At 39.4% G+C, this 25,124-nt stretch overlaps 1 protein-coding gene across 1 annotated transcript in view; it reads left to right on the top strand.

Moving 5' to 3' along the window:
• SYK (spleen associated tyrosine kinase) overlaps positions 1 to 21,967 on the top strand; it is a 36,089-nt gene extending 14,122 nt beyond the window's left edge. The window contains 12 exon segments of the mRNA XM_068422157.1: positions 28 to 109; positions 1,136 to 1,185; positions 4,323 to 4,350; positions 4,353 to 4,381; positions 5,939 to 6,007; positions 12,559 to 12,649; positions 13,332 to 13,509; positions 14,804 to 15,013; positions 15,478 to 15,667; positions 17,051 to 17,191; positions 17,431 to 17,543; positions 21,895 to 21,967. Coding sequence (XP_068278258.1) covers positions 28 to 109; positions 1,136 to 1,185; positions 4,323 to 4,350; positions 4,353 to 4,381; positions 5,939 to 6,007; positions 12,559 to 12,649; positions 13,332 to 13,509; positions 14,804 to 15,013; positions 15,478 to 15,667; positions 17,051 to 17,191; positions 17,431 to 17,543; positions 21,895 to 21,967 — 1,254 coding nt within the window.
• Positions 21,968 to 25,124: the final 3,157 nt, after the last annotated feature.

Genomic DNA, 25,124 nt, shown 5'->3' with positions numbered 1-25,124 from the left:
TTTTTTTTTCCCCTCTCTTTCTGGTAGTTAGTTGAGCATTATTCATACAAACCAGATGGATTATTAAGGGTTCTTACCATTCCCTGTCCACAGCTTGGCTCAGAAAATGGTGAGTTATTCCTGTTATTTTGATAAGTATAAATAGACATGCTAATGATGATAAAGATGTGTGCTTCTTCTGCTTGTCATGTTGGTGGGTGCAGATTATGGTAGATTAAAGTTGGATAAAAAAAAATTTAAATGTTAAATTTCCGACTTTTCAAAGGAGTTGAGATCTGCCAGACCATGTGGAATGGAGGCAGATCCTGTAGCTTAAGGTAGGCTACCAACTCCAATTATTGCTGCCTCTAGATTAATGTCAGATCCAAAATGTGCTTTGCTGCTCAAAGTGGCAGCATGTGTTAGTTGGCCCACACACACTAACAAGGTGGTCATCCCAGCACTCCTCCAACGGTCCTTACTCCAAGCTGAGGCCAGCACATCAGCAACGCTGCTACAGGCATTCAAGTTGGGTGCAGTGAGAGGTGCACCCAACAGGTGAATTGCTGGTAGATGACGAGTTACTTCCAGTGTTGGGGAAAGCAGGTCAGAACAAGGGATTAGCTGCACCTGATGCTGAAAATGGGGATCAGAGAGGTATTCCTTGATAACTTGGGGGAAGGGAGAGAAAGCCGGGGGAGTGAGTGTCCTGAGGTCCAGTATGCTCTTTGGCTTGTTTCTTCTTTAAAGTCACGTTGAATACCAATGAGACCTTGTCCTCCCTCTTGCCCTGACTGCCAGGGGAAAAAAAAGATGCTTCTGCCTGATCCTTGTCTAACTCATGCTATTCCAGAACTGGTATTCTCTCTCTAAGGCCTTCTTCCGTCATTCTGACTGGATTCCAGTGCCATGGTGAGAGGATATGCCCATGCTTCTTCCACTCCTTTGAATCATTTAGGGACTCCACTTACTTTTGTCTCTGTGGCAAGTACCAGAGTCTGCTGCACATTAGAGACAAAAGCAAAGAAGATGGGCCAAGAGAAACACTGTAATGTGATTTAAAAACTAGGAAGTTGGTCCCCTGTGCAAAATTTTGTGTTCTTACAGTACATTTCTCACCTTGCTCAGTATCCTTCTACATTTGATTCTTTTACAGATAGTGTTGTTTTTAACACTCGTCTTCCTCTTCCTGGAACCCCTTCTAAGGTAAGGGTAGATGGTGATATAGCAGTAGCATTCGTTTGAGAAGGCTTACAGTCACATACTGCTCTAGGAATCCTAACGCTTGGATATTATTGCAGCAGTGAATTCGTTTTTCTAGGGGTGGAAGCAGTAAGTTGAAAAGAATAAGTTTAACATATTCTAGCATGGTTATTGCTTTCATCAGTGTTTTGCATGAGCTATTCATCATTTAATTTTGTGAACTTCTTTTATGCACACAATGTATGTGAAAATCAGTACTTTTCATATGCAAAATGCCTCACTGATGGTCGTGTTCTGTAGTGACTGTATCAACACTGGGAGGAGAGATACTACTTTGTTTACATTGTCTGTTTTGAGAATCTGCTAACTGAAGCAGAAAAATGAGGTTCAATTTGTTTTCATATTGGTGTGTGCAGTTAACATCAGACTTTGCACATGGGTTTGATTCCTTGTGCAGTGAAATTAGAGGAAGTTCTTTCATCAACTCCATGAAGAGTGAGCAAGCCCATCTGTGATTATAGTTGCTTAAGTTCCCAGAGTCCATTGATTAGAGGAGCCACCTGAGGTGTGATACATAACACCATCTCATTCAGCTGTAGTTGATCTCATCTGAAATAGGGAGTTTAATTTAGTTGTTTCACTACTCCCTGGAGAGCCTAATCATCTAGGTCATTACCTTAATGCATTCCCACATTATAGAAAAAAATATTTTTGTTCAAATAGGCAATTGCATTTATTTCAGTACTGTTGAGTCCCTGTGGATCCGTGAATGACTGTTCTTATACCACCAGTTTCTGAAAATCATGTGCCCTTTTAAATCATTGGAAATTATACAACAAAAATCAGTGCTATTTTTTAAAATGTTGTCCTGAGGTTTGGATCTATGCCATTTAAGGACGACCATGAAGTTTAAGCACATGAGACCACATGTGTATCATCTGGTATATATACAGTTATAGTGATGGAGCAAGCACATTAAATGTGGGAATACTATGTAGGTTTTAGATTATCCATAGAAAATTTTGCAGTTTAAGTGTAAATCAAGTAAATTCAAGAAATCTTACTTTAGGTATTTAACCTATCAAAGAAGTAGTAACAAAAAAAAGGTGTATCTGACTAAGCTGACTGATGTTTAGGACTGTGCAATGAAAGTAAATGCGCCAACCTTGTTTCTTTTCATCAGTGTGTTTCAGTAATACCGCTCCAGTAGTTCATGATGCTTTACAGGTGAAAGATTTGGTCATGCTAACAGAGTATGATTAATCTTGCCTCACATCAATAAACTCAAATGAAGAGCCAGTCATTCAGCAAATCACAAAGGCTCGATTTTGAGGAATCTTGAAGCAAGAGAGACACATACCCACCCATATGTCACTTCAGCCTAAAAGTGGTGACGGAATTACTTTCTGCCAATATGTGCCTATGTCTTTCCACTCAGAAGGGGCCTAGGTGATTAGTCAAAACTATATGCTTTGCTTTTAGGTAGCCATAGTTAGGTGAGATTAATTCCACCCTTGAACATGTACTTCTCTAGCAAGTAGGTGACTTAAATATGCTTGGTGACTTGCACATTTTTCATACAACCATTAATGTTTTCAGGGTTGATCAGCAGTAGTTATATTTAAGACTCGTCGTAATGGATAGAAGGAAAGGCACTAAAGATATGAGTGAGATGTGTTGAGTGCATATTTTGCAAATATTCTCCTAAAATATTGTTCAAAACTACAATATGTTTGACATTCGGAACGTCTTAAAACTGAAATCTGAATTTTGTGTTTTCTTTAGGAGTTTTATAAAACAAACCTGCTAAGTTACTTTCCTGCAGTATAAACATAAAAGTAGAAAGTGGAAAATTTTAAATTAATATTACTATTTATGGAGCTCAAAGACTTCAGTTAATATTGCCAGGTTCTTATACATTAGTATCTTTGTGCAAAAGCAGTAACTCACTACAAACCACTCATGTAGCTTTTTTTATATGCAGAGCCTGAAATACAGTGAATTCAGATTGCAAAAACAAAAATTCATCCTGAAAAGAACAAATGCAATCACAAAGTCTTATACAGAGGATGTGCAATCTATCTTCGCATTATTTACACCATCATAATTAAGATTTAAGTTTAAGAGTTTCTGACGTTTCTGAAGTACTACATCTTTTTTGTTTTATAAAATGGATTGCCAAAATATGTGAATTGGGATTGTGAATGTTTGATTTGGGACTCAGAATAATTGTGATGAATTGGAGAAATGTCCTGGAAAAAAACAGGGTGAAGTTCAGTAGAAACTAGTGCAAGATATTGCATTTCTAATAGTCAGCTGTAGAACACAGGATGGGGAGCAGTGACAGTTTTTCAGAAGATGTGATGCCTGTAATGGATCAGAACAGGAACAAGGACCAACAACCATCATGGTGGTAGAACAAAGGGAAACATTGAGAGTGTTTCCAGCTTGTTCAACACTGGTAAGGTCTCAGCTGCAATACCTTCACCACTTTTTGGCACTACACCAAAGAATGTTGTCCAACAAGAGATAATCCAGAGCAAGGCAACAGGAATGGTCATAACTTGTGAGAGAAGATTGGTTAGAATAAAGAAGCAAAAGAGAGGAAGTAGTGGGACAGAACATGTTTTACAGCTGAAGAAAGGAGGGGAATGGCCTGTTCTGAGGCACAATCTAATACTGATGTTCCCACCCGGACCGATTTTTCAATTTTTTTTTTCATTTATATATAAATTCATGCCTGAAATACACTGGTGAGATTATAAACACTTAGTGGAGAGCATGCCCAAATCTGAAGTTGCTTTGAAGCTAGGAGAGTGTATGACCACTGTAGAAAGATCTGCTGGATGATATGCAAGACACACTGTCCAGCTAATTTAACTGCAAACTGTTGGTGTGTAAACACTTGGTTTACAACATCAGGGGAGGGATTTGTGTAGTATTTGCTAATGCTTCAAGAACAAACTGAGGGTAACAAAATGTTACTGTTTCTTGTCTCCTTTTCTGTAACCTGGACATGTCCCTTTTAGTGATACTAATATGCTTCCTCTGCAAAAGGAAGGACTTTCTGCTCAGAGTCTGTATTGGAGATAATTTCTCCATGCAGAATACGGAAGCTTCCTACTTACTACTTCTCTCAGCACATGTATGGACTAGGACTTTTCTTGCCTTCACCCAGGGCTCCATAACTAGATTTAAGGTGATTTTGATCCCTTTTGACTTTGTAAATTACTTTTTTCTCCCTGCACATCATCCCAATATGTACTTAAACCTGCAGAGGAGCTTTTGATATGAGCCTAAAATCAGTTGTTGACATTACAGTGAAGCTACCAACTTCTGGCCACTTCCCAGACTCCACTTAACCTTTTTCAGTATTTTATTTGTTTAACCACAGTTTATTACATAGTAGTAATAGACCTAAGCGTTATGAGTACAGCCTAAATTTAGACTGGTACTGTTGCTGTCCCTGATTAAGTATTCCTGTTAGCATGTGTTTTTATGTCCAATACAAACATTTGAGTTAAGCAGTATTACCATCAAGGCAGTACACATTGCTGCCTGGTCAAGTGCTGGGAGCTACTCTCATCAGAAAAGTAAAATGAACCATGCTCATGATGTGCAAAAGAGCACTTAATCTCTTAGAGAATTTATCTGTTGCAAAACTATAGCTAAGAAGTGCTTCAGGTTTCATTTATTCACAATATGGAAAACAATTTTGTGAAATAAAAGAAAATGGTGGATTCAGTAAGCTTTTTCAGTATGCAGTAACTCAATTTTTATGTATCACAGCTATGAAGATTGTCAAGCATCAAAAAAGTTTCTGTTCTTCCATCAGGAATAGGGACTACATGGCTATCCTTGGTGTTACAAAACAAAAGATACCTTTCTTTTGTGAAATCAAACCTTTTTTTTTTTAAAAAGAAAGCTAGGAAAAACACCTATCCTATCCATTAGAAAAGCTATTTTTTAAGAAAAAAAAAATCTAAATGGGTTATTTAAAAGTTCAGAACATCTAATTCTAAGTCAGTTCAAAGGCTGTTTAAAGTGGCTGAGAATGTGACTCATTATTATTTCAACCTCAACATCAGCCTACATGCTTGATCAGTAAGTACTGCATCGCAGTTTTAATTAGCCAGGTATGATCTCTCCGTGACCCCTAGAAATGCTAATTAGTCACATTTAATTAAATTAACATATTATTGGAAAATGTATTTGCATTTCTTTTAAAAGTAGCTTTATACAGAACATAACTGCATTGTAAAATCTAAAGCCTGTTCATTTTTGTTTGAAATTAATCAGTTTGTGTGCTTTTTGCTTCGATAACCACATTGTTTGTTGTAAGACCAAGGTGGCTTCAAATCTTGCTTGATACATTAGTCATACTTCAAGGCACTAAAGTTACCAGCTGATTTACCTTGCTAAATATGTTGGGGGGGAGGCTAAATTTCAATAACAGAGGCAGGAGAAACATACTGTGTAAAAAGGTCTCGTGAAAGGGCAATGTGCTTGAATTTAAAAACTGCCTTAAGGTATATCTACAGATTCAAGATGGTTTGAGAGTAATATAGTTGAAAGAAAATTTAGTACTAACATTTCCTATACTACATTTGTTTGATGCATTGTATGTGCACTTGCAGCCACACACAAGAGAAAGGTTGGGAGTGTTTTGTTCTTGTATACTACATCTGTTTTGTAAAATACCTTTAGCTGTTTTCCTGACACATTTACTGTTCCTCTTTGACATTGTGGTTTCTAGAGTTGGGCAGGAGGTGGAATTATCTCAAGACTCAAATCGTACTCCTTTCCCAAGGCTGGCAGCAAAAAGGTGCCTCATGTAGTCTTTTTAGGTTTTTGACTGAATTAAAAGGACTTACACTTGACTAATTTCACTGTTTGTTTTCCCCTCTTTTGGCTTGCTGTTACTAAATGTGTGTCTTGGCTACTAACAATCAGATTGTGAAGATTTTTGTAAGCTTTCCGCTTCTTTCCTAATCATCTGCATAATTATGGCCTTGATGTTATAACTAAAGCAATGGTTTTAAATAAGTTTTAAAAAATGAGGGACTATTTCTAAGTAATTTCTCACATCCCAAAATATTAGTGCAAATCTCAACAAGTCTGCAAATAAAATGTAAGTGATAAAATGTTTTTAAAAAAACAGTCACTCATAGCAGAACAAAATTATATTTCTGCTCTGAACTATCATTCCTAATCGAAAATTGTCTTGCTTACACAATGCTATTACTGAGCACATTTAGGGAACAATTTGTTAGTAACAACCACAAAATATATTCTTACAGAACCTATGTGCACAAATCTTGTTATGCATTGATGTTAATTACATTTGGGCAAGTGTAAGGTGTCACAAGACCAAGCAGAATGGGAAAGATGATAAGATGTCAGGGAGTCAAGGGGTACCCAGCCCTGTACTAATGAAAATGCTGCTGCATGGCCAGAAAATTATGCTGTCCAGTAACTGATGTAGTTGTGAAGCATGTAGTTATGAGCTTTGTTTGCATGCTGAGAATAACATGTGTGTCCCTGTTCCACCCATGAATCTCTCTTTTTGTTTATTCATTTATTTATTTATTTCCAGATGCTCTTCAACAAAAATGAGCAGGCATAAAAAGCCCTAGAGGTACACTACTGTTCAAAGTGAAAAACTATGTTTAACATATACTGTCTTTGATAATCCTGGTAAATAACAATTACTCTTTTTTTTTGCAACTTCAGTTCACTTTTACGCTGAAGTACCAATAGCTGTTGTCGTCTGTATACCCTTACAGGACCCACGTCTCGATTTTAATGTGCTGTCATCTTGTACAAATACATATACAGCATCAGGACATTTTCGAAAGCCATCTGAAAAAAAGTTGCCACACATTAGACAAGAGAATTATTTTGGTTTTGTTCAGAAAACTGAGTGTGGGGTCTGAATTTTCTAGACATGTCGTTGTTCACTCTGCTATCTGTTCACCTGGTAAAACAGGTGCTTCTGTCTGGTTGCTTTCTGCAGTCAAATACCTATGTCCTGCCTTCTGGGGAGCATACACAGAGTACAGACTGAAGCATATTGGCAGAGGAAGACCAACCATTTAAGAAAATCATTTCAGAAATCTGATTTGATCACCATTTACGTGTACTTAACCCTGAATACTCAAATGCACAAATTTCATCATACTGCCAAATTTTAGACTCTAAGCAAAAGTCCTGCTCTGAACATTTCCAAGATTTGCCATCCATTAACCTCAACATCCAGAGTTTACTTTAGACATGGTTAATTGGGCAGTTACTTCTCTTATGTCAAAAACTTTCAGACAGTAAACCAGAAAATTTACGCTGTTATATTTATTCAGCCTTGGAAATTATGGGGTTTTTTTAATTTCACAAACTGGTTGTTTGTATATAACTTTAGCACTCAAGATAATTTTTCAGTGTGTTTTACTGACTAATGTGAAATTGGCGATTTAGACGACAATTTAGATGAACTCGTGCCACCTATGGCGACTAAGATGTCTTAGCGAAAGCTCATAGGGGATTTGGCTAATAATGTCTTTGTCATGCAGTATTTTACTATTCAGTTTGGTTTAGCAAAATAAAGCGACTTTATAGTCCTACATATACGTTTGTGTTTCTGCAAATCAGAATGATTAACCTGAAAAGAAATCGCACTTGCTGTATTTATTGCCTTCATAAGTATATTCTTTACTATAAAATGATAATCTTTACTGTAAAAATCAGACTTAGAGTAGTTAGAGCCGTTTCATTCATATTTTACAGCAAACAGTAAGTGGGTCTTATTCTCATTACGTCAACTAGTTGTTATCAAACCTGCTTAGGGGTTATGCTACTAAGGCCTTATCCGTGCATAGAAAGTGGTATTCCTTTACTAGAAAGATATCTTTGAGTCAATGCAAACTCTCTGCCTCCTGCTTTCCTCTCATTGTGGATATGGCTTTATTCCTATAAAAGTGCCACACTAGTACAGCCAGTCCCTAATAAGTGAAAGAATGACACATTTAGATTACCTTAACTATGGGTACCTGAGAAGCTTAACCAAAGCGAATTAAACCCTAGTGGAAGAAAAAAAAATATGTTTATGTGAAAACAGGGCAGGATCACAACAGCTTTCTAGTATGAGAGCATGAAATGACAGGCTTCCCCACAGTTTACTAGTGTACGTACCACAAGGTGTCACATACTATGTGCCATTTTTAACAGGCTTCTCTAGTGGACTGTTTTCTTTTATTCCTTTTTACTGGACGAACAAATCCATGGTCATTTTGCCCATTCTCTGCTTCTTGTAAGAATACAAGGAGTAATCTCTTACCCTATACCTTGGTTGTATTAAGACAAAGCTGCCTTTGTCAGAAAAAGATCTGCAGAACTAAACTTGCTGTTTTTAAAGTGTACGTCAGAAAGGACTCTGGATTTAAATGACAGTTAAACAAAAAGGAAATTTTATTGTACTGCTACCCAGACCACTGTACATGCAATGCCACATACCTCCTGCACCATTTCCAGTCGGCCTCGCCTGACTTCAAGAGAAAAATTCCAATTTGTTTGCTAGAAAATCCTATTCATAGGCATGCAAGGTGCTACATGCCACGAATACATAACTGGCAGAACTAAAGAAAAATGTTTGAGGTTTTCTGAGTGCACAATATTCCCAAGTTACTGATATGAGCTGAAAAGGTGCCTGTGAAACATCAAATTGTAGTTCGACCAGAAATATTAATGAAAAAGGCATTGTTAAGCTCTTTAATCAAACTGCAACAATGGGGAATATAATTCCACATGTACATATATATTAGTTAACTAAGCTAACGTTAATGGTATTTAAAACATTATTACTCATCTTAAACATGAGCAGCTCTCTGAGAAAGAGAACCTGTGTAGTTACTTTTGGTGTCACTGTGTCATTTGCAATTCACAGCTGCAGAGTTTTATTCACAAACACAGGAATGATGTACTCATTTTTTTAATGCAGTTCCTGAACAAGAGTATCCAATCCTTTCTGATTCTTTTATTTTATTCTTGAATTGCAAAGAACAGAAACGTCTCTATACGTCCCATTTGAGGAGTCAGCTATGTCATGGCCAGAGCTATATTTTTACCAGCTGTTCTGCACTGGTGAATGGATTCTTGAGATGTATGAATTTGGCGTACATTAATTCTGTTTGGCCAGTCCAAAGTATGCCAGTTCATACACTGAGACCTAGGATCCCAGATATTTAGCTACCTCTCTAGTCTGCAACTAATATTAATCACATGAGACCTTATGCCCTCCGAGTTTTTTAAAATTTGTGGGATTGTCCAGTACTGGCTGAGTACTTTTTAAGTGTTTCTGCCCTGTTCAGCAGCAATCAGATGAAGCTTACTTATCAGACTATAAAAGATATTGCGGTGGAATTGGTACATTCCATCATTATGATTCAGCCTGCAGGGTTTTATTGCCATCAAAAAATCATCACTTCTTCAAACAGTAAGATCAAGTCCATTTGAAATCTTGAGCTTATCATTTTCAAAAGCCTTTTCCAAAGTGCTTGTGTCTCATTTCTCGTAAGCCTGGGTTGTGATGAGGAGAAGTGGTACACAATCTTTTTACTCAGCTAAAAATGAGGAAGATCTGCTGAAGTTGTACCCTTCTGTGGGCTGAATTTATGTTCCTCATTATGTAACAGCAACTACACAAACAGCACTTGACTGTGGAAGGAAAGAAAATGGAGCTGGCATGCTTCATTGGTTAGCTTGGAGCTACAGCTACACCTGTGTGACTTTACGTGTTTTAAGTGAGGAGTGTGCTGTGGGACATTTCAAGGCTTGGATTCAGATATTCCCATCACACTTTTTGGTGCACAGCTGAACTGCTCCCCACAGTGAACAGAGGACAATTGATAGTCCTATCGAAGCTTTCAAAAAGCAAAGGAGTCACAGAACAATGCAGTCTCTGCTAGATGTCATTTTCTGAACACTTTGCATTTCTATCAGAAAGATTATTTGAAGGGTAAAGTACGCAAAAGGTGTCCTTTGAAACTGTGATTCTATCATTCCTAAGTATTCAGAATTTTCCTTCCAGTATCCTGGAAACTGCCACTAAAGATTCAGCATCTCAGTCCCTTTCTTAGGTAGTCACCGTATTTTAATCTTTTTTTTCTAACTCTACTTTTGGACCCCTTGGCCAGGAAGTGTTAACCAGAGGCTTCCATAAATTCCACGCAATGTGGCAATTTGCACCTGCTTCCTTTTGCCTGTATCTGTGTAGCAACAGGTATTAATGTCAGTCCATATTGCTTTGTATACACTCAAGTTGATTGATTCTTATTACCTTTTGGAATGTAAAATGATCTCCCTTTTAAAGTATAAATATAGTTAACATAGCAAGCAAGAGCATATCCAGGAAGCTATCCAGTGGAACTGTAATCATTTCTTAGTAGTAATACCAAATGGGTCATAGTAACCAGCAATAAGATAAAAAGCCTTAAGTATTCTTGATGTGTTCTGAAGCAATACAGGATATACAAAATGCACAAACTAAAATCACTGTGGTTTCAGTAAGTATAATTCCATCAGATTTGTTTTTCCTTTGCAAAAGATGATGAATATATTTGAATGAGCATAACAATTTCCCTATACATCCTGACATACTATAGGGAAAGACGGTCCTAATTGTTCACAGTGAGACTGCCAGCCCATCACTTGAGAGGTTTAGGATAGAGTTCCAGTCTTAGTGGGGTGTTTTGGGTTAGTGAATCACCTGTGTGTGAAATAGTGATAAAGGTCTTGGAAATACAGTTCTTAACTTGCAGACCTGGCAAGATGTACCCAGCTAGAAAAACAAAACTAGAGCTGAAGATCTTGTTTTATACCATTAATTTACCTCCTTGTTCTTGAGATTGGCAGGTCAGTTTCGTCCCTGACCTATCTCAGAACTGTCTCAGGGCTCTTGTGGCTTGCCCTGACAGCAAATAGACTTTCAACACTGTTCCACAACACTGAGTGATTCAAGTCAGAAATACTACCCTTACATCCCTGATGCCACCATGCTCATCCCACTAGGTGAGAATCTTGACAAGTGTTGGCCTCCTACTTGGGGTTTGCTCTAAAATCTATGTAGTGAAACCTTTCTGCTTCATCCAACCGGGCAGATCACTTCATTATAATTTAAAGGTCTGTACCACCTGGGTCAGGCGTTTTCCCTACAAAAATGCAGTTTCCAAGTGATAAAACTTCTGTTGCACCCAATAATTCACTCCTGGACATTTCTCAAGCTCTGCTTCTCTTTACTTGAAAACCACACCTTTTTCAAGCAGGAACTTAGCCACTGAAAGCTTCAGTTATTAAAAAGAAGAATTATATACTCAAATACTTGCAAAATACCTCTATCCAGTGTTTTGCAAGTACAATATACCTTTGTTTCCTGTTTGAGCTGAGCAAACTCATGCTGATGTTTGAAGATCTGGTTTTAAAACACTCTCTTACGAGGGTGAGGTCACTCATGAGTAAAGTAAAATTTCTACACTGAGAAAGAAAAGGGACTAAACTGCAGAAATAATTTCTGTAATTCCCTGTTCCTGACAGTTCACAGGCAGAAGAGAGCAGATTATAAATTTCTCTCATCTATACTTCATTGTGCTGAACTCATCCTTCAGCCAAGGAGCTCCAGAACACACCATGTTTCTAATGGGGTGGTTTGTGTGTTCCATAGTATTCCTCTGACAGAGAGTAAAGGCAGAGGGATTGTATTTCAACCAGATGTTCAAGTATAGTAAGAATTAGGTAATTTTCTCCCTCCTCAGAGCAGACAGACTGGCCTAGTATCTGGTCCATGCTGCTCGTCCATGACATTACACAAGCCTGTTAAAATGATTACTTTTTACCCCAGTTTCTTCCAAGTGGAGTCACTCTATAACATCCACAAGAGAAATGGGGAAGTACTTTTTGTTTTCATTGGTGCTAGGAATTTCTCTATGGCGTAGATATGGAGAGAGAGAACTTGGAGAGGGAGGAAGAAGAGATTAAAAAGAAGTCCTTATGACTACCTGCGTTACAAGGCAGATTTGAAAAGAGCATGTGAATTTACTATCAGCAGAATAAGATTTGTGCATGACCCATTCCAGTGAATTCTCTCAGATCAAATGCTCTGAAATATTTGCAATAACTTTTTATGCTTTAGCAGTGTGTGTTTCTTTTGCCCTGCATATTTACTCAAGCAATAACCTCCAGAATGAAATAAACTTTGTTGGATCCCTGTCTTGCTTTCTGATTCTCACCTATGTGTCTCTTGCAATCATTATGCCATAACCCTTGGGGGAAAAAATGCTTTTGACTTACCTATTCATTGCTAAACATAAAATCTCTATTTGTGTGCTACAGCTCCAGCCAACTATTGGCCACCCACCTGATGAAGCACCTTTTAATCCTTATGTGCTGCAAAGGAAGAGAGGCCTTACAGGAGCAGAAGAAGGTAGGCAGAGTATTTTATGTCATTCATACATTTTCCTTCTTTATGCCGGAGATCTCTCCTCAACCCATATTTCATTTTTCTTGCATACATTTCACACCGTGTTGTGTATTGATATAGCCACTATCATAGCTCAAGCCTGGTAGCTGAAACTGCCAGATGTCACCATCTGTAGTAAGTCATTTAGCAGAAATCCCTTTTCCATGTTGAAGTGAAAGATTAGTACTTCCTTGACTCTAAAAACAGCATTCTTGCACTTCATAGAAAGAGTTGTGCCCTGTTGCATCCACAGTGCCAAGCTGGTGCTCAGGCTTTCTGTAAAATGCAATTAAAGATGGTGCCTAAGAATGAACTATATATAAGACAGCATTCCAAGTCAAGAATTGTGTGAGGTAACAATGGGAAGTACTAAGGAGAAGGGCCAGCCTTTAACCCTCCTTCTGTCAAGGAACCTCATGGTTTCACATTATGCAGATGCTCAATAGTTAGAGCATGTCACCACATGGAGGTCACTCTCTTTTGGGGTGTTCTAAAGTGCCTGTAGCTGGGCTGCATGTGGTTTCTTTGTAATGACCTCATAAGTCAAACATGCTGATGATCCTGAACTCGGAAAGAGTGAATATAGTAGGCGTGGCAACAAAAATGTCTCACATCATGTCTAATTTTTTCATTGATTGAACTGCAGGTGATCAGAGAGAGGCCTTGCCAATGGATACTGAGGTCTATGAAAGTCCATATGCTGATCCAGATGAAATGAAAGCAAAAAATGTCACTCTTGACAGGAAATTGTTAACCTTGGAGGAAGGAGAACTGGGCTCTGGCAACTTTGGTACTGTAAAGAAAGGGTTCTATAAGATGAAAAAGTAAGTGTTTCCTTCTATTTTTGTGGAGTCTAATATGTAAAAGCTCTAGTCTTTATTTTTCGAAGCAGCAGTAATCTTTGCATGTCACTTGGGGTGACAGACTCTGTACCTAAGTAATTTGGGCTAACATTCACCCGTTTCTCTCTTCGTACGTACACTCATGCACTCATTTTCTGTACACTCATTTTCTTTTCCTCAATTTGCAGACACCTCTTTGCCTGCAGCATAGTCACACCCCAGCTATTATTTTTGTCTGTAAGGTGGGCAAGTGCCCCTTATGACTATTTTCTCTCCTGTCTCAGGGATAGCAGAGTGGGAAGTCCACAGCCTTCGCCCATAGTTTGTGTGGGCAGTCATGCTACTCAGTATTGCCGATCTGCACAACGTCTCTTTTGAGAAATAGTGTAGAGTGCCATGGACAGCTTACCTGTAGCAAAGAGATTCTCACCTAAAATAAATAGGATAAATACCTGTTTCGTGAAGCTGGAATATTGATTTTCAAGAAGACAGAACATGTTGTGACCTCTTTTATCATGTAATCACAGTAGGAGCAGACTGTTTATACCAGCAGAAGTGGGAGCACCTGACTGTTCTTGCATTTTCGTAGTAGAATGTTATTAGTATGTTGTTTGAGTGCATGGACTGATTGTGTATACACTTTCACCACTTGAAGCTAGAGGCATTTCTTTAACCAAGGTTTTCAGGGCCAGGAAGGATTTTTCTGTTTTCCAGTACAGTCTGAGGGGATTTGAAGGGCTCTGGTCCCAGCTTGTGTATTTGCTAATCTTGTTTCACACCTGAGCTCTGTTGATCTCATCAGTCACTCTTTCACTTACTTGTATGAGCTGAAGGTTGCAGGAGTATGCTTAGTTTCTCAGGATTTCAGAGCACTGCCTTGAGGCCTTGCAATGCTGCATGTTCCAGTCACACCCCCAAAACACCTCAGTGCTTAGAAAGGCCTTTATAGATATTCTTGCCAGAAAAGCTTCATGGCATTGTTGCCAGAGGGGGCAAGAAAATTTTGTCCAGTGTATTTGTTTTCAGGCTTGTTAAGACGATTTTAGGACTATTTATTATTTTCTCAGGTTCTTTCCATTCTCTCTCCTTTGCTTAGCTGTCTTCTGAGCATGTGATAGAGAGATGTTCCTGTTACAGTCGGGTTTTTTCCCCTCTGAATGTCAGTACTGTCTTTTGTCACAGTTTGTACTATGTGCACAGAAACATTACATGAAGATTGTGTGATTTGCACACAGATTTCAGCAACTAATCCCAGAACTGGATTCTTTCTTTGTAGGGGTGCCAAGCCAGTGGCTGTAAAAATTCTTAAGAATGAGAGTAATGATCCAGCCATAAAGGATGAATTACTGAGAGAAGCAAATGTAATGCAGCAACTGGATAACCCATATATTGTCCGAATGATAGGCATATGTGAAGCTGAGGCCTGGATGTTAGTAATGGAAATGGCTGAACTTGGGCCATTGAACAAGTTTTTGCAAAAAAATAGGTATGTAAGCTTTGATTCCATTCCATTTCATAGGATTTATCCAAAGGAGAAAAAAGATACAGGTCCCTTTTTTTTCTCTTTAGGGGCAATTTTAAATTTACATGTTGTTAATGTAATAATTAATAATTGTAGTTACTTTGCACTGGGACATTGATTACCTTGTACATGTCTCCTATCTGTCATATATTTCACAGAATCACAGAATTTCTGGTAAAATAGTGCATTTTGAATAAATGAAAGAATTTTCACGTGTCCTTCAATTGCTCATTTGTTGATACGATCACACATCATCTTGTTCAGGACATTCTTATGCTGCCTGTTCTGATTAAAGCTTAGCTAAACGTAAGTGGATCAGTTGCCTAGTATGATGTGGGGAAGTTCATAGTAAAGATTTATATTTGAACTCCATGAAAAGTCATGAAAATGAACTTCTGACCTCTTAAAAATTCAATTATGATTTTCAGACATGTCACAGAGAAGAATATAACAGAGCTGGTACATCAGGTTTCCATGGGGATGAAATACCTGGAGGAGAATAACTTTGTTCATAGGGATCTGGCTGCAAGGAATGTGCTATTAGTCACCCAACATTATGCCAAAATTAGCGACTTTGGACTTTCTAAAGCTCTTAGTGCTGACGAAAATTATTATAAGGTAAGGTTTGCACAAGACAAGAAAGCTGTATAGTAGCATAGCTTAATAAGGTTATTTTCAGTTGAAGTGCAGTTGTTTTTAAAAGTTGAAAATTTGAAATAATATGTGTCATCCATTATTTTATAGCCTGGTAGTTGGTCACTGGTTTTGGAAATGCGTGATCAACATTAAGAGATCTGTAGGGAGGAAAAAGCTAGTCCCTTCTTTTATTTGCTTACTTCTTTCATTTACTTTTGGTAAACGTGTCATTAGAAGGTTGAAATTTATGGTGGAAATGAGATACCTCCTAATATAAAAGGGGGAGAATGTCTTTGTTGCAGGTGGGAACTTTTAGGCACTTACGGTTTTCACGATGTCCAAGGAAAAATTAGGCTAGCACACTGTATTATTGACTAACAGAACTGAATTTGGGGAAGTTTTTGAAAGAATACCATTGGTAAATAATCATTTGATCTAAGCAGAATTTGTTTAGTTTGAAATTCATTGGATCTCTGTACAGCTAAAGGGACTGAAATAACTGCCACATTTAATAATGTAAAAACATCAATGGAAGACAAAGGCTCTAGTTGTGTCTGCATTTTTTTCTGATATATTGCTCTTGCAGTTCAAATTATTTCTTCCTTCTGCCTATTCCCTTTCATCAGCTGTTTAAAACTAATAAGCCAGACCATGAAACGCTGTAGAGGAGGAGCAAGTACATACTCCCTTCTGACGACCTTTCTATGGGAGTAGTAACTGCTGCCAGAAAAGGCAGTAACGTCTTAAATCACTGCCACTAGCCTAGCCAGAGCTGCTTGTCAGAGGTTTGAGAATTGGTATCAAAGGCCCATTCCCTTTACAACTCCACAAAATGCAGTGGGGTTCTTTCACTAGATCTAGCAGTGTGCTGGGGTAGCTTGACACTTGCATTGTCATAACACAGTGTTATGGCATAATTTAATCAAACTGCAGTTTGCCACAAGGCGGTTGCTGTGCTTTGAAATGGAACATCAATTTCAAGTAAAAATGAGACTCAGTGTAGCCACGTGTGTTCGCTCTTACCCTCTGTGGAGAGCCTAGATGAAAAATCTTACTTTTAAAGAGCAACTTTAAATTAAATGCCATTAAAAATGTGACTCCAGGTCATTTAGCTAAGCTTTGCTTTACCATAGATTTCATTTCAATGCATTATTTTGAAGGTGGAAGATTAGGAACAATTTTGTAACAGTTCTGAAGAAGCTGCTACCCATTCTCTCTAATGCCAGCTGCATCAGAAATGTTATGGTACTTAGTAAAAATGTGTGCAGATCTAAGTTAACTTGGCTTACATGAATTCTGATGTTGTTTACAACTTACCACTGTCTCTAGCCAGATTTTTTTCCTTTCTGTTGTGACTTATTTTAGGCACAAAGTCATGGAAAATGGCCAGTCAAATGGTATGCTCCAGAATGCATGAATTTCTACAAATTTTCTAGCAAAAGTGATGTCTGGAGCTTTGGGGTTTTAATGTGGGAAGCTTTCTCTTGTGGGCAAAAACCATATAAGGTGAGTAGTTCTATTTGGCTTTTTTTTTTCTTGAAAAATTCAGAGCAAATTCAAACCAATGCCTTTTCCTACCTAAAAAGGGTTATTGCAGGCCAAACCAGGCCTCAGCGCCTGTCTGTTGCAACAAATGAGTCAAAGGATAGCCCGAAAACCAACTCCAGGCCTCTATTTGTTTTATGCTAGCATGTGTACTGTGATCATTTGCAACTCTCATGACTGTTCTGGTCCCCCTGTTCCAGGGAATGAAAGGTGGCGAAGTTGCACAGATGATTGAAAGAGGAGAACGAATGGAACGTCCTGAAGTCTGTCCAACAGAAATCTATGATCTAATGAAGTTGTGTTGGACATACAAGTGAGTGTGATGTGATGCTCTCTCTTTTAACAGAAGTATATTTTTATCTACTTAGTTAATAGCCAGGAAGGGGGAGGAGAGGGGAGGGAGTGTATTTCAAAGTACAACATTTCAGCTGGTGTTTAGCTTACAAACAACCTCCAAACTAAGGAGTCAGTTGCACTTTCGAGTGAAAATTATTTTGAGTTATTGAGTGTACTACAAGAAGTTGATTTTGCACAGCTGATTTTGCTGGAACAGTTATATACAAAAAAATAGGGTATCATAAAAAACAAGTCATTCCACAAAAACATCATTCTGATGTATTTTGAAAAGAAAGTTTGAAATTAAGCAAATATTTTTGTTTCATTTTGGGTGGTATTTTGTTTAATTTTATTTTCCAAGACTTTTTCTTTACTGAAATTTCGAAGTCATATTGCCAAATTATTCATTCCATTCCTCAATAATTAATTGTTTTGACCTATTTTTCTCTTCTCTCATTTCTGAATATACTCAAATAGGATCCCATATTGACTTCCTATTAGTGAGAAGCAAAACATCTTTTCAGATCATACCTAATACGTTGGAAACATTTTGTCAGATTGATAACAATTCAGAAGTTAGAATTACAAAATATAGAGAAGGAAAAAAAAGAAAGCCTACCTGATATATTTTTTTAATTAATATATTGCAAAACTTTTATTAAAAATGTTTTATGATTGATCATTTTAAATTGTTCTGTTGAAATTACTTTTAGCTGTAGCAATGTGGTCATGGATGGCTATGTCCTGTTCAGGAAAGACAGGCCGCTAAGGAGAGGTGGTGGAGTTGCTCTTTATGTGAGTGAGCAGCTAGAATGTATTGAGTTCTGTCCAGGGGCGGATCAGGAGCGAGTTGAGAGTTTGTGGGTGCGAATTAAGGGGCAGGCTGGCAGGGGTGATACTGTTGTGGGTGTCTATTACAGGCCACCGTATCAGGATGAGGAGGGTGATGAGGCCTTCTACAGGCAGCTGAGAGCAGTCTCGCAATTACAGGGCCTGGTTGTCGTGGGGGATTTCAACTACCCTGATATTTGCTGGGAGGCCTACTCAGCCAGCCATCCTCAGTCCAGGAGGTTCCTCCAGTGCATTGATGATAACTTTCTGATGCAAATGGTGGATGAGCCAACTAGGAGAGGAGCATTGCTGGATCTTATCCTCACTAACAAGGAGGGTCTGGTTGAAGAGGTGAAGGTTGAGGGCAGCCTTTGTTGTAGTGACCATGAGATGGTAGAGTTCAGGATCTCATGTGGCAGGAACAGAATAGCTAGCAGAATTGCAACCCTGGACTTCAGGAGGGCCAACTTTGGCCTTTTCAAGCAATTGCTAGGGGAAATCCCATGGGACAGGGTACTAGAAGGTAAGGGGGCCCAAGATAGTTGGTTAGCATTCAAGGACTGCTTCTTCCGAGCTCAAGATCAGAGCATCCCAACAAGTAGGAAGTCAAGGAAGGGTAGCAGGAGACCTGCATGGTTAAACAGGGAACTGCTGGGCAAACTCAAGTGGAAGAAGAGTGTGTACAGATCATGGAAGGAGGGGCTGGCCACTTGGGAGGAATATAAGTCTGTTGTCAGAGGATGTAGGGAGGCAATTAGGAAAGCTAAGGCCTCCTTGGAATTAAACCTTGCAAGAGAGGTCAAGGACAACAGAAAGGGCTTCTTCAAATACATTGCAGGTAAAGCCAACACTAGAGGCAATGTAGGCCCACTGATGAATGAGGTGGGGGCCCTGGAGACAGAGGATAAAAAGAAGGCGGAGTTACTGACTGCCTTCTTTGCCTCTGTCTATACTGCTGGAGGCTGTACTGAGGAGCCCCGCACCCCTGAGGCCCCAGAAGAAGTCAGGATAGAGGAGGAATCTGTCTTGGTAGATGACAGCTGGGTCAGGGACCAATTAAGCAATCTGGACGTCTATAAATCCATGGGCCCTGATGGGATGCACCCGCGGGTGCTGAGGGAGCTGGCGGAAGTCATTGCTAGGCCACTCTCCATCATCTTTGCTAAGTCGTGGGCAACAGGAGAGGTGCCTGAGGACTGGAGGAAAGTGAATGTCACTCCAGTCTTCAAAAAGGGCAAGAAGGAGAACCCGGGTAACTATAGACCGGTCAGCCTCACCTCCATCCCCGGAAAGGTGATGGAACAACTTGTTCTTGATGCTGTCCCTAGGCACATCAAGGATAGGGGGATTATTAAGGGCACTCAGCATGGATTCACCAAGGGGAAGTCATGCTCAACCAACTTGATAGCCTTTTATGAGGACATAACCCGGTGGATAGATGGGATAGATGATGGTAAAGCTGTGGATGTGGTCTATCTTGATTTCAGTAAAGCGTTTGACACGGTCTCCCACAGCATCCTCACAGCTAAACTGAGGAAGTGTGGTCTGGATGATCGGGTAGTGAGGTGGATTGTGAACTGGCTGAAGGAAAGAAGCCAGAGAGTGGTGGTCAATGGGACAGAGTCCAGTTGGAGGCCTGTGTCTAGCGGAGTCCCTCAAGGGTCGGTACTGGGACCAGTTCTATTCAATATATTCATTAATGACTTGGATGAGGGAATAGAGTGCACTGTCAGCACATTCGCTGATGACACCAAACTGGGAGGAGTGGCTGGCACACTGGAAGGCTGCGCAGCCATTCAGAGAGACCTAGACAGGCTGGAGAGCTGGGTGGGGAGAAATTGAATGAAATATAACAAGGGCAAGTGTAGAGTCCTGCATCTGGGCAAGAACAACCCCATGTATGAGTACAAGTTGGGGACAGACCTGTTGGAGAGCAGCGTAAGGGAAAGGGACCTGGGGGTCCTAGTGGACAGCAGGATGACCATGAGCCAGCAGTGTGCCCTTGTGGCCAAGAAGGCCAATGGCATCCTGGGGTGTATTAGAAGGGGTGTGGTCAGCAGGTCGAGAGAGGTTCTCCTCCCCCTCTACTCTGCCCTGGTAAGGCCGCATCTGGAATATTGTGTCCAGTTCTGGGCCCCTCAGTTCAAGAAGGACAGGGAACTGCTAGAGAGAGTCCAGTGCAGAGCCACGAAGATGATTAAGGGAGTGGAACATCTCCCTTATGAGGAGAGGCTGAGGGAGCTGGGTGTCTTTAGCTTGGAGAAGAGGAGACTGAGGGGTGACCTCATTAATGTTTATAAATATGTAAAGGGCAAGTGTCATGAGGATGGAGCCAGGCTCTTCTCAGTGACATCCCTTGACAGGACAAGGGGCAATGGGTGCAAGCTGGAACACAGGAGGTTCCACTTAAATATGAGGAAAAACTTCTTTACGGTGAGGGTGACTGAACACTGGAACAGGGTGCCCAGAGAGGTTGTGGAGTCTCCTTCTCTGGAGACATTCAAAACCCGCCTGGACGCGTTCCTGTGTGATATGGTCTAGGCAATCCTGCTCCGGCAGGGGGATTGGACTAGATGATCTTTCGAGGTCCCTTCCAATCCCTAACATTCTGTGATTCTGTGATTCTGTGAAGGTCTCCATAAAGCACCCAAAGTCTACTGTAATGTCACTTATTCTTCCAGTTCACCATTTGGAGAATATGTGTGTCCAACAAAGGTCTCTGGATTCCATTTAAGGAGCTGTGGTACTTCGCTTTTAGGTACCTTGCTCCTTTGTTAGTTTTATTACACCTAGTACTCTAGAAAGAATGTGAGGCCACAAAATAATTTATACCTTTTGGTTTCATTCAAAGAATGCCATAACAGTTCTAGAGTGAAATGGATCATTTTTTGTTATGATTAATAAGCATATCATAAAGCATGCTGCTTTTTATTTGTTTGTACTCAAATATCTTTGAGATTGGAAAGAAAAAAAATAAAAAGAAGGCTCAAGTCAGGCAGTTTAACTATCTCAGTATGTAACGTATTATTGTAAGGGCTTGTTGTCAGTCTAATTGTGTTCTCCCAAACCAACAGAGTTGCAGATATAGAGGAAAGACACAGTACAGCCTTACAGTGTATGCGTAGGCTACTCTCAGTGGTGCTAAGCCACCCTGTATGACTGTAGTACCCATGACAAGGCAGATGTTGCACTGTAAATATTACTTTCTCTAGATTATTACTGAAGTAAATGAAGTAGAAATGAAATTGAGCTGATTTATCATTTCTTTCGTGTAGTACCTTTACCAACCACAAAGTAACAGGCATGATAGTAAATCCACTGACTGGATGCTCTGTAGTGACATTTGCCACTTGGTATTCATTTTGTAGCATCATTTGGGTAGTCTTAAAATACTGTGAGCAGCTTTAAATGAACTATCACTGAGATGAAGTCCCAAGGCTCATGCACCTTTGCAGTTTTCTCCTTCCTACGCAGTGATACTTGTCATCTTTCCACAGTGTTGATGACCGACCAGGATTTGTTGCAGTGGAGCTGAGATTACGGAACTACTATTATGACATTTCCCACTAACAGCATGAAGAACAGCAGCTTCCTTGACTCCAGCCAGCACCCTCTGAGAAGCAGTTCAGTTTCCGAAACCGAGCGACTGATTTTTGTACCACCGCTTTCAACTTGCAAAGCTCAGAGCTAAGCCCTGTGTCTGTAAGGTTGCCTTTTCTTGCCTTCTGCACAATATCCAGCCCCAAAATAGAGTGTTGAAAGTGGAGAGGCCCCAAAGTGAGCAGCAAGGACATCAGAGCAGGTGCTTGTACTTTTGCTACATTCCATTTAATTTTATTTACAGCTTTATTGGCATTACATTTGTGGTCCTGTAAAACCTATTTAATGTCTTTCATCCCTCTTTCTCTCTTGTATTTGAATGCAGATTGGAATTTAGATTCTTGTTATTAATATTCTTAGCCCTCAAATGCATTAAGAGTTGTTCCAGCATTACCCCTCCCCAAGGAAGAACAGCGTAAACATTTCTCACTGTGAAGGAAATTCACTGTGAATGTGTGTCAGTGGCTTTGACTGACAGCGTGTTTGATTTTACCCCCAACCCCCTTTAAAACCAAATCATATTCTTCTCGGTAGTCATGTAGGCAGAGGGGAACTGGGAGACGTGAATTTCTAACGTCATCATCTCCTTTCAACATGACCAGCTTCTCTCGTTCATCATCTCATGTGGAAGCCCAGCTGTCCCTCAGGGAGTTATTTTTTTCCTGGTGAAACCTGGGAAGTCAGGGCCTTGCTCCCATCTTGGAACAAAATGTATCAGCACCTAGGACAATGATTCTGGGTTCTAACATAAACTGCATCACTGCATTCCTAAAAAGACAGCTGTACAGTGAAAGGTGACGGAGCAGCACCTTTCTTTCTCTGTGCTGTTTCAGCCTTCTCCAGGGATGTCTTTTCCATGTATCTCTGTGTATACCAAAGCTCCTTGTGTTGTGTTTTCAGCAGCAATCATTTCTATCTTTTTCAAACCTTTCTTGAAAAGCATTTGTGAGAATTCACCACACCTTATCACCTCTAAAGCTAGATTTCACCCTTAGCTCAAATATTTTAAAACAGGCATATAGACATCAAGTTTACTTTTGTCCACTTCTAAATGTTAATATTTGTCCTGTTATTAATCCCTGTGAGCATGTCAGGAGAAGGTATTTGTCTTACCACTCTTTTGTAATGCACCTGTGCATCTGTGCGAGTGTAGCAAAGGTAATAACAAATAATGTAATCAACTTCTGATTCTATTTTTACCCTTATGCTTTGTTTGTCCAATCTCATTTTAAATATTATAGATATCAAAATTCCTATCACTTATTCCTCACAAGCAGCTACTTTACTGGCATTTACATATATCTCAGGAGCCTACATACATTCCATCTACTAGTTATAGAGATTTTAGAAGAATATAAAGAATAAGATTTAGAGTTAGATGTGTTTATTGGATATGGCTGGTTAGAACATATGTGTTTAATTGTTGTGTGAACAGATTATTCTTAGAGATGCAGTGATATTTTTTTCTCTAGCAAAGAAACTGTGTGAACAATTACAGTGAGAAAGTGTGAAGTAATTTTCATAAAAAAGATGACTATAAACAAATGTAGGAGTTAGTGTAATTTTTTTTTCTTTTTACTCAGTTTATGGTCTATTTTTCAAAACATATCTGGTGATTTTTGGTAGTTTAATCTTGGGTGTCCAGTGCACGACACTTCAGAAACCACGTGCTACTGAAAGATACTGAGTGCAATAGACCACGTTTCAAATGTGACCAAATGTGACTTACGTTGAAGACGATTTATTTTACGTTTTGTTTTTAAGAAGCATTTTTCTACAAGAACAGCTTGTGTAGAAGTTAGCGATAGTTACATGTAGGTGTTTTGTCGCTTTGATCCTGTTGCAGAGAAGTGGTTAGCTCTACATGTGCGATTAGTACATTCATGGGGATATTAGTTATAAACAAATTGCACAAAGCTCTACTAGCCAGCGAGTGACAGTACTCAGTTTCCCTGGTCATTCTCTCTCTCTTTCTCTCTCTCTTAAAGAGTGTTATCAGATACAGGAAAACTGGAAGAATATTTCTTCCTCTGTCTTCTGAGTGAATGTCACTTTCTGGTGTTACTTGGTTATTTTTAACTTCACTATTATGTAACAAAAGTTTACAACGAGAATATAAAGTATTGTGAAATAAATGGATTAGGTTTTAAAATTGAAATTAAAGACACTGTTTTACAAAATATGTTGTTTCAACAAGAATTCTTTAATATTTAAGTGCTTTCTAAATCATGCTGATGCTGTGAAGAGCGTGAATACTTACTGAATTACTGTGGTTGTTGTGGAAGATTGAGATTCCACTATTGACACTGAAAGGTACCTGACATGACAGAGAAGCGTACTGAAGCCTGGGCTGCTTTTGGAGCTATTCAGGACTAGCAGGAAGTTATGCATGTTGTTATTACACCTAAGCCTTTCCAAGATCCTACTTTTCAACAATACTGTGCTGGATCTAGAAGGTTAGAGGTGTCAGGAGTTGGAGCAGTGTATCAGCTATCCAGGGATTTCTGCATTACAGGTATTGTCTATGCAGGATTTAAGTCACATCATAACACCTGGAGCCTCCCTCAAAGGTGCAGGCAACTGTTCTAGGTATTCTGAAATAACAACAGAGAGGTCTTAGTCTTTCATTTAGCTTTTGCTGCAAGCTGAAGTCCTCAGGAAAGCGAAGGCTGGATGGGACTGAATGTGACAATGAATAATAAGAAACAAAGGCCAAAAGATAGACAATTCTTCAAGCAGGTGCCTACCTTTGGGGTGGATCAGCCAGTGACTGACTTACACTGTGCTGCTGTGGTGGTTTTCCTGCATGGCAAATCCGGCCTAATTGTTCCACTTTCCCACTTGTGTGGCTGCACCATCAACTGATATGAAGAGGCTTTTGTCTTTTGGCTCTCTGGATTTGGTTGTCTTTATTTTTAGATTGACTCATATCAGAAATGCCATTTGGCAGTGTAGCCCCACAAGTAATTGTCACAGCAGAGTTAAGGGGTAGCACACTGCAGCATGGAAGAAGGGAGGCTGGTGTGACTAAATCAGAGAGGAAGGAGCAGGTGAGAACATGTTAAACGGGTTTTTCATTGAAGGAAAACACAGTGAAATTACAGCTTTGGTTAGGGCTCAAATCTAC

The sequence above is a fragment of the Nyctibius grandis genome, chromosome Z (assembly GCF_013368605.1).
Source record: "Nyctibius grandis isolate bNycGra1 chromosome Z, bNycGra1.pri, whole genome shotgun sequence".
NCBI classification, from domain to species: Eukaryota; Metazoa; Chordata; class Aves; order Nyctibiiformes; family Nyctibiidae; genus Nyctibius; species Nyctibius grandis.
The sequence above is the reverse complement of the archived record's forward strand: the minus strand, read 5'-3'. Positions and strand labels throughout refer to the sequence as shown.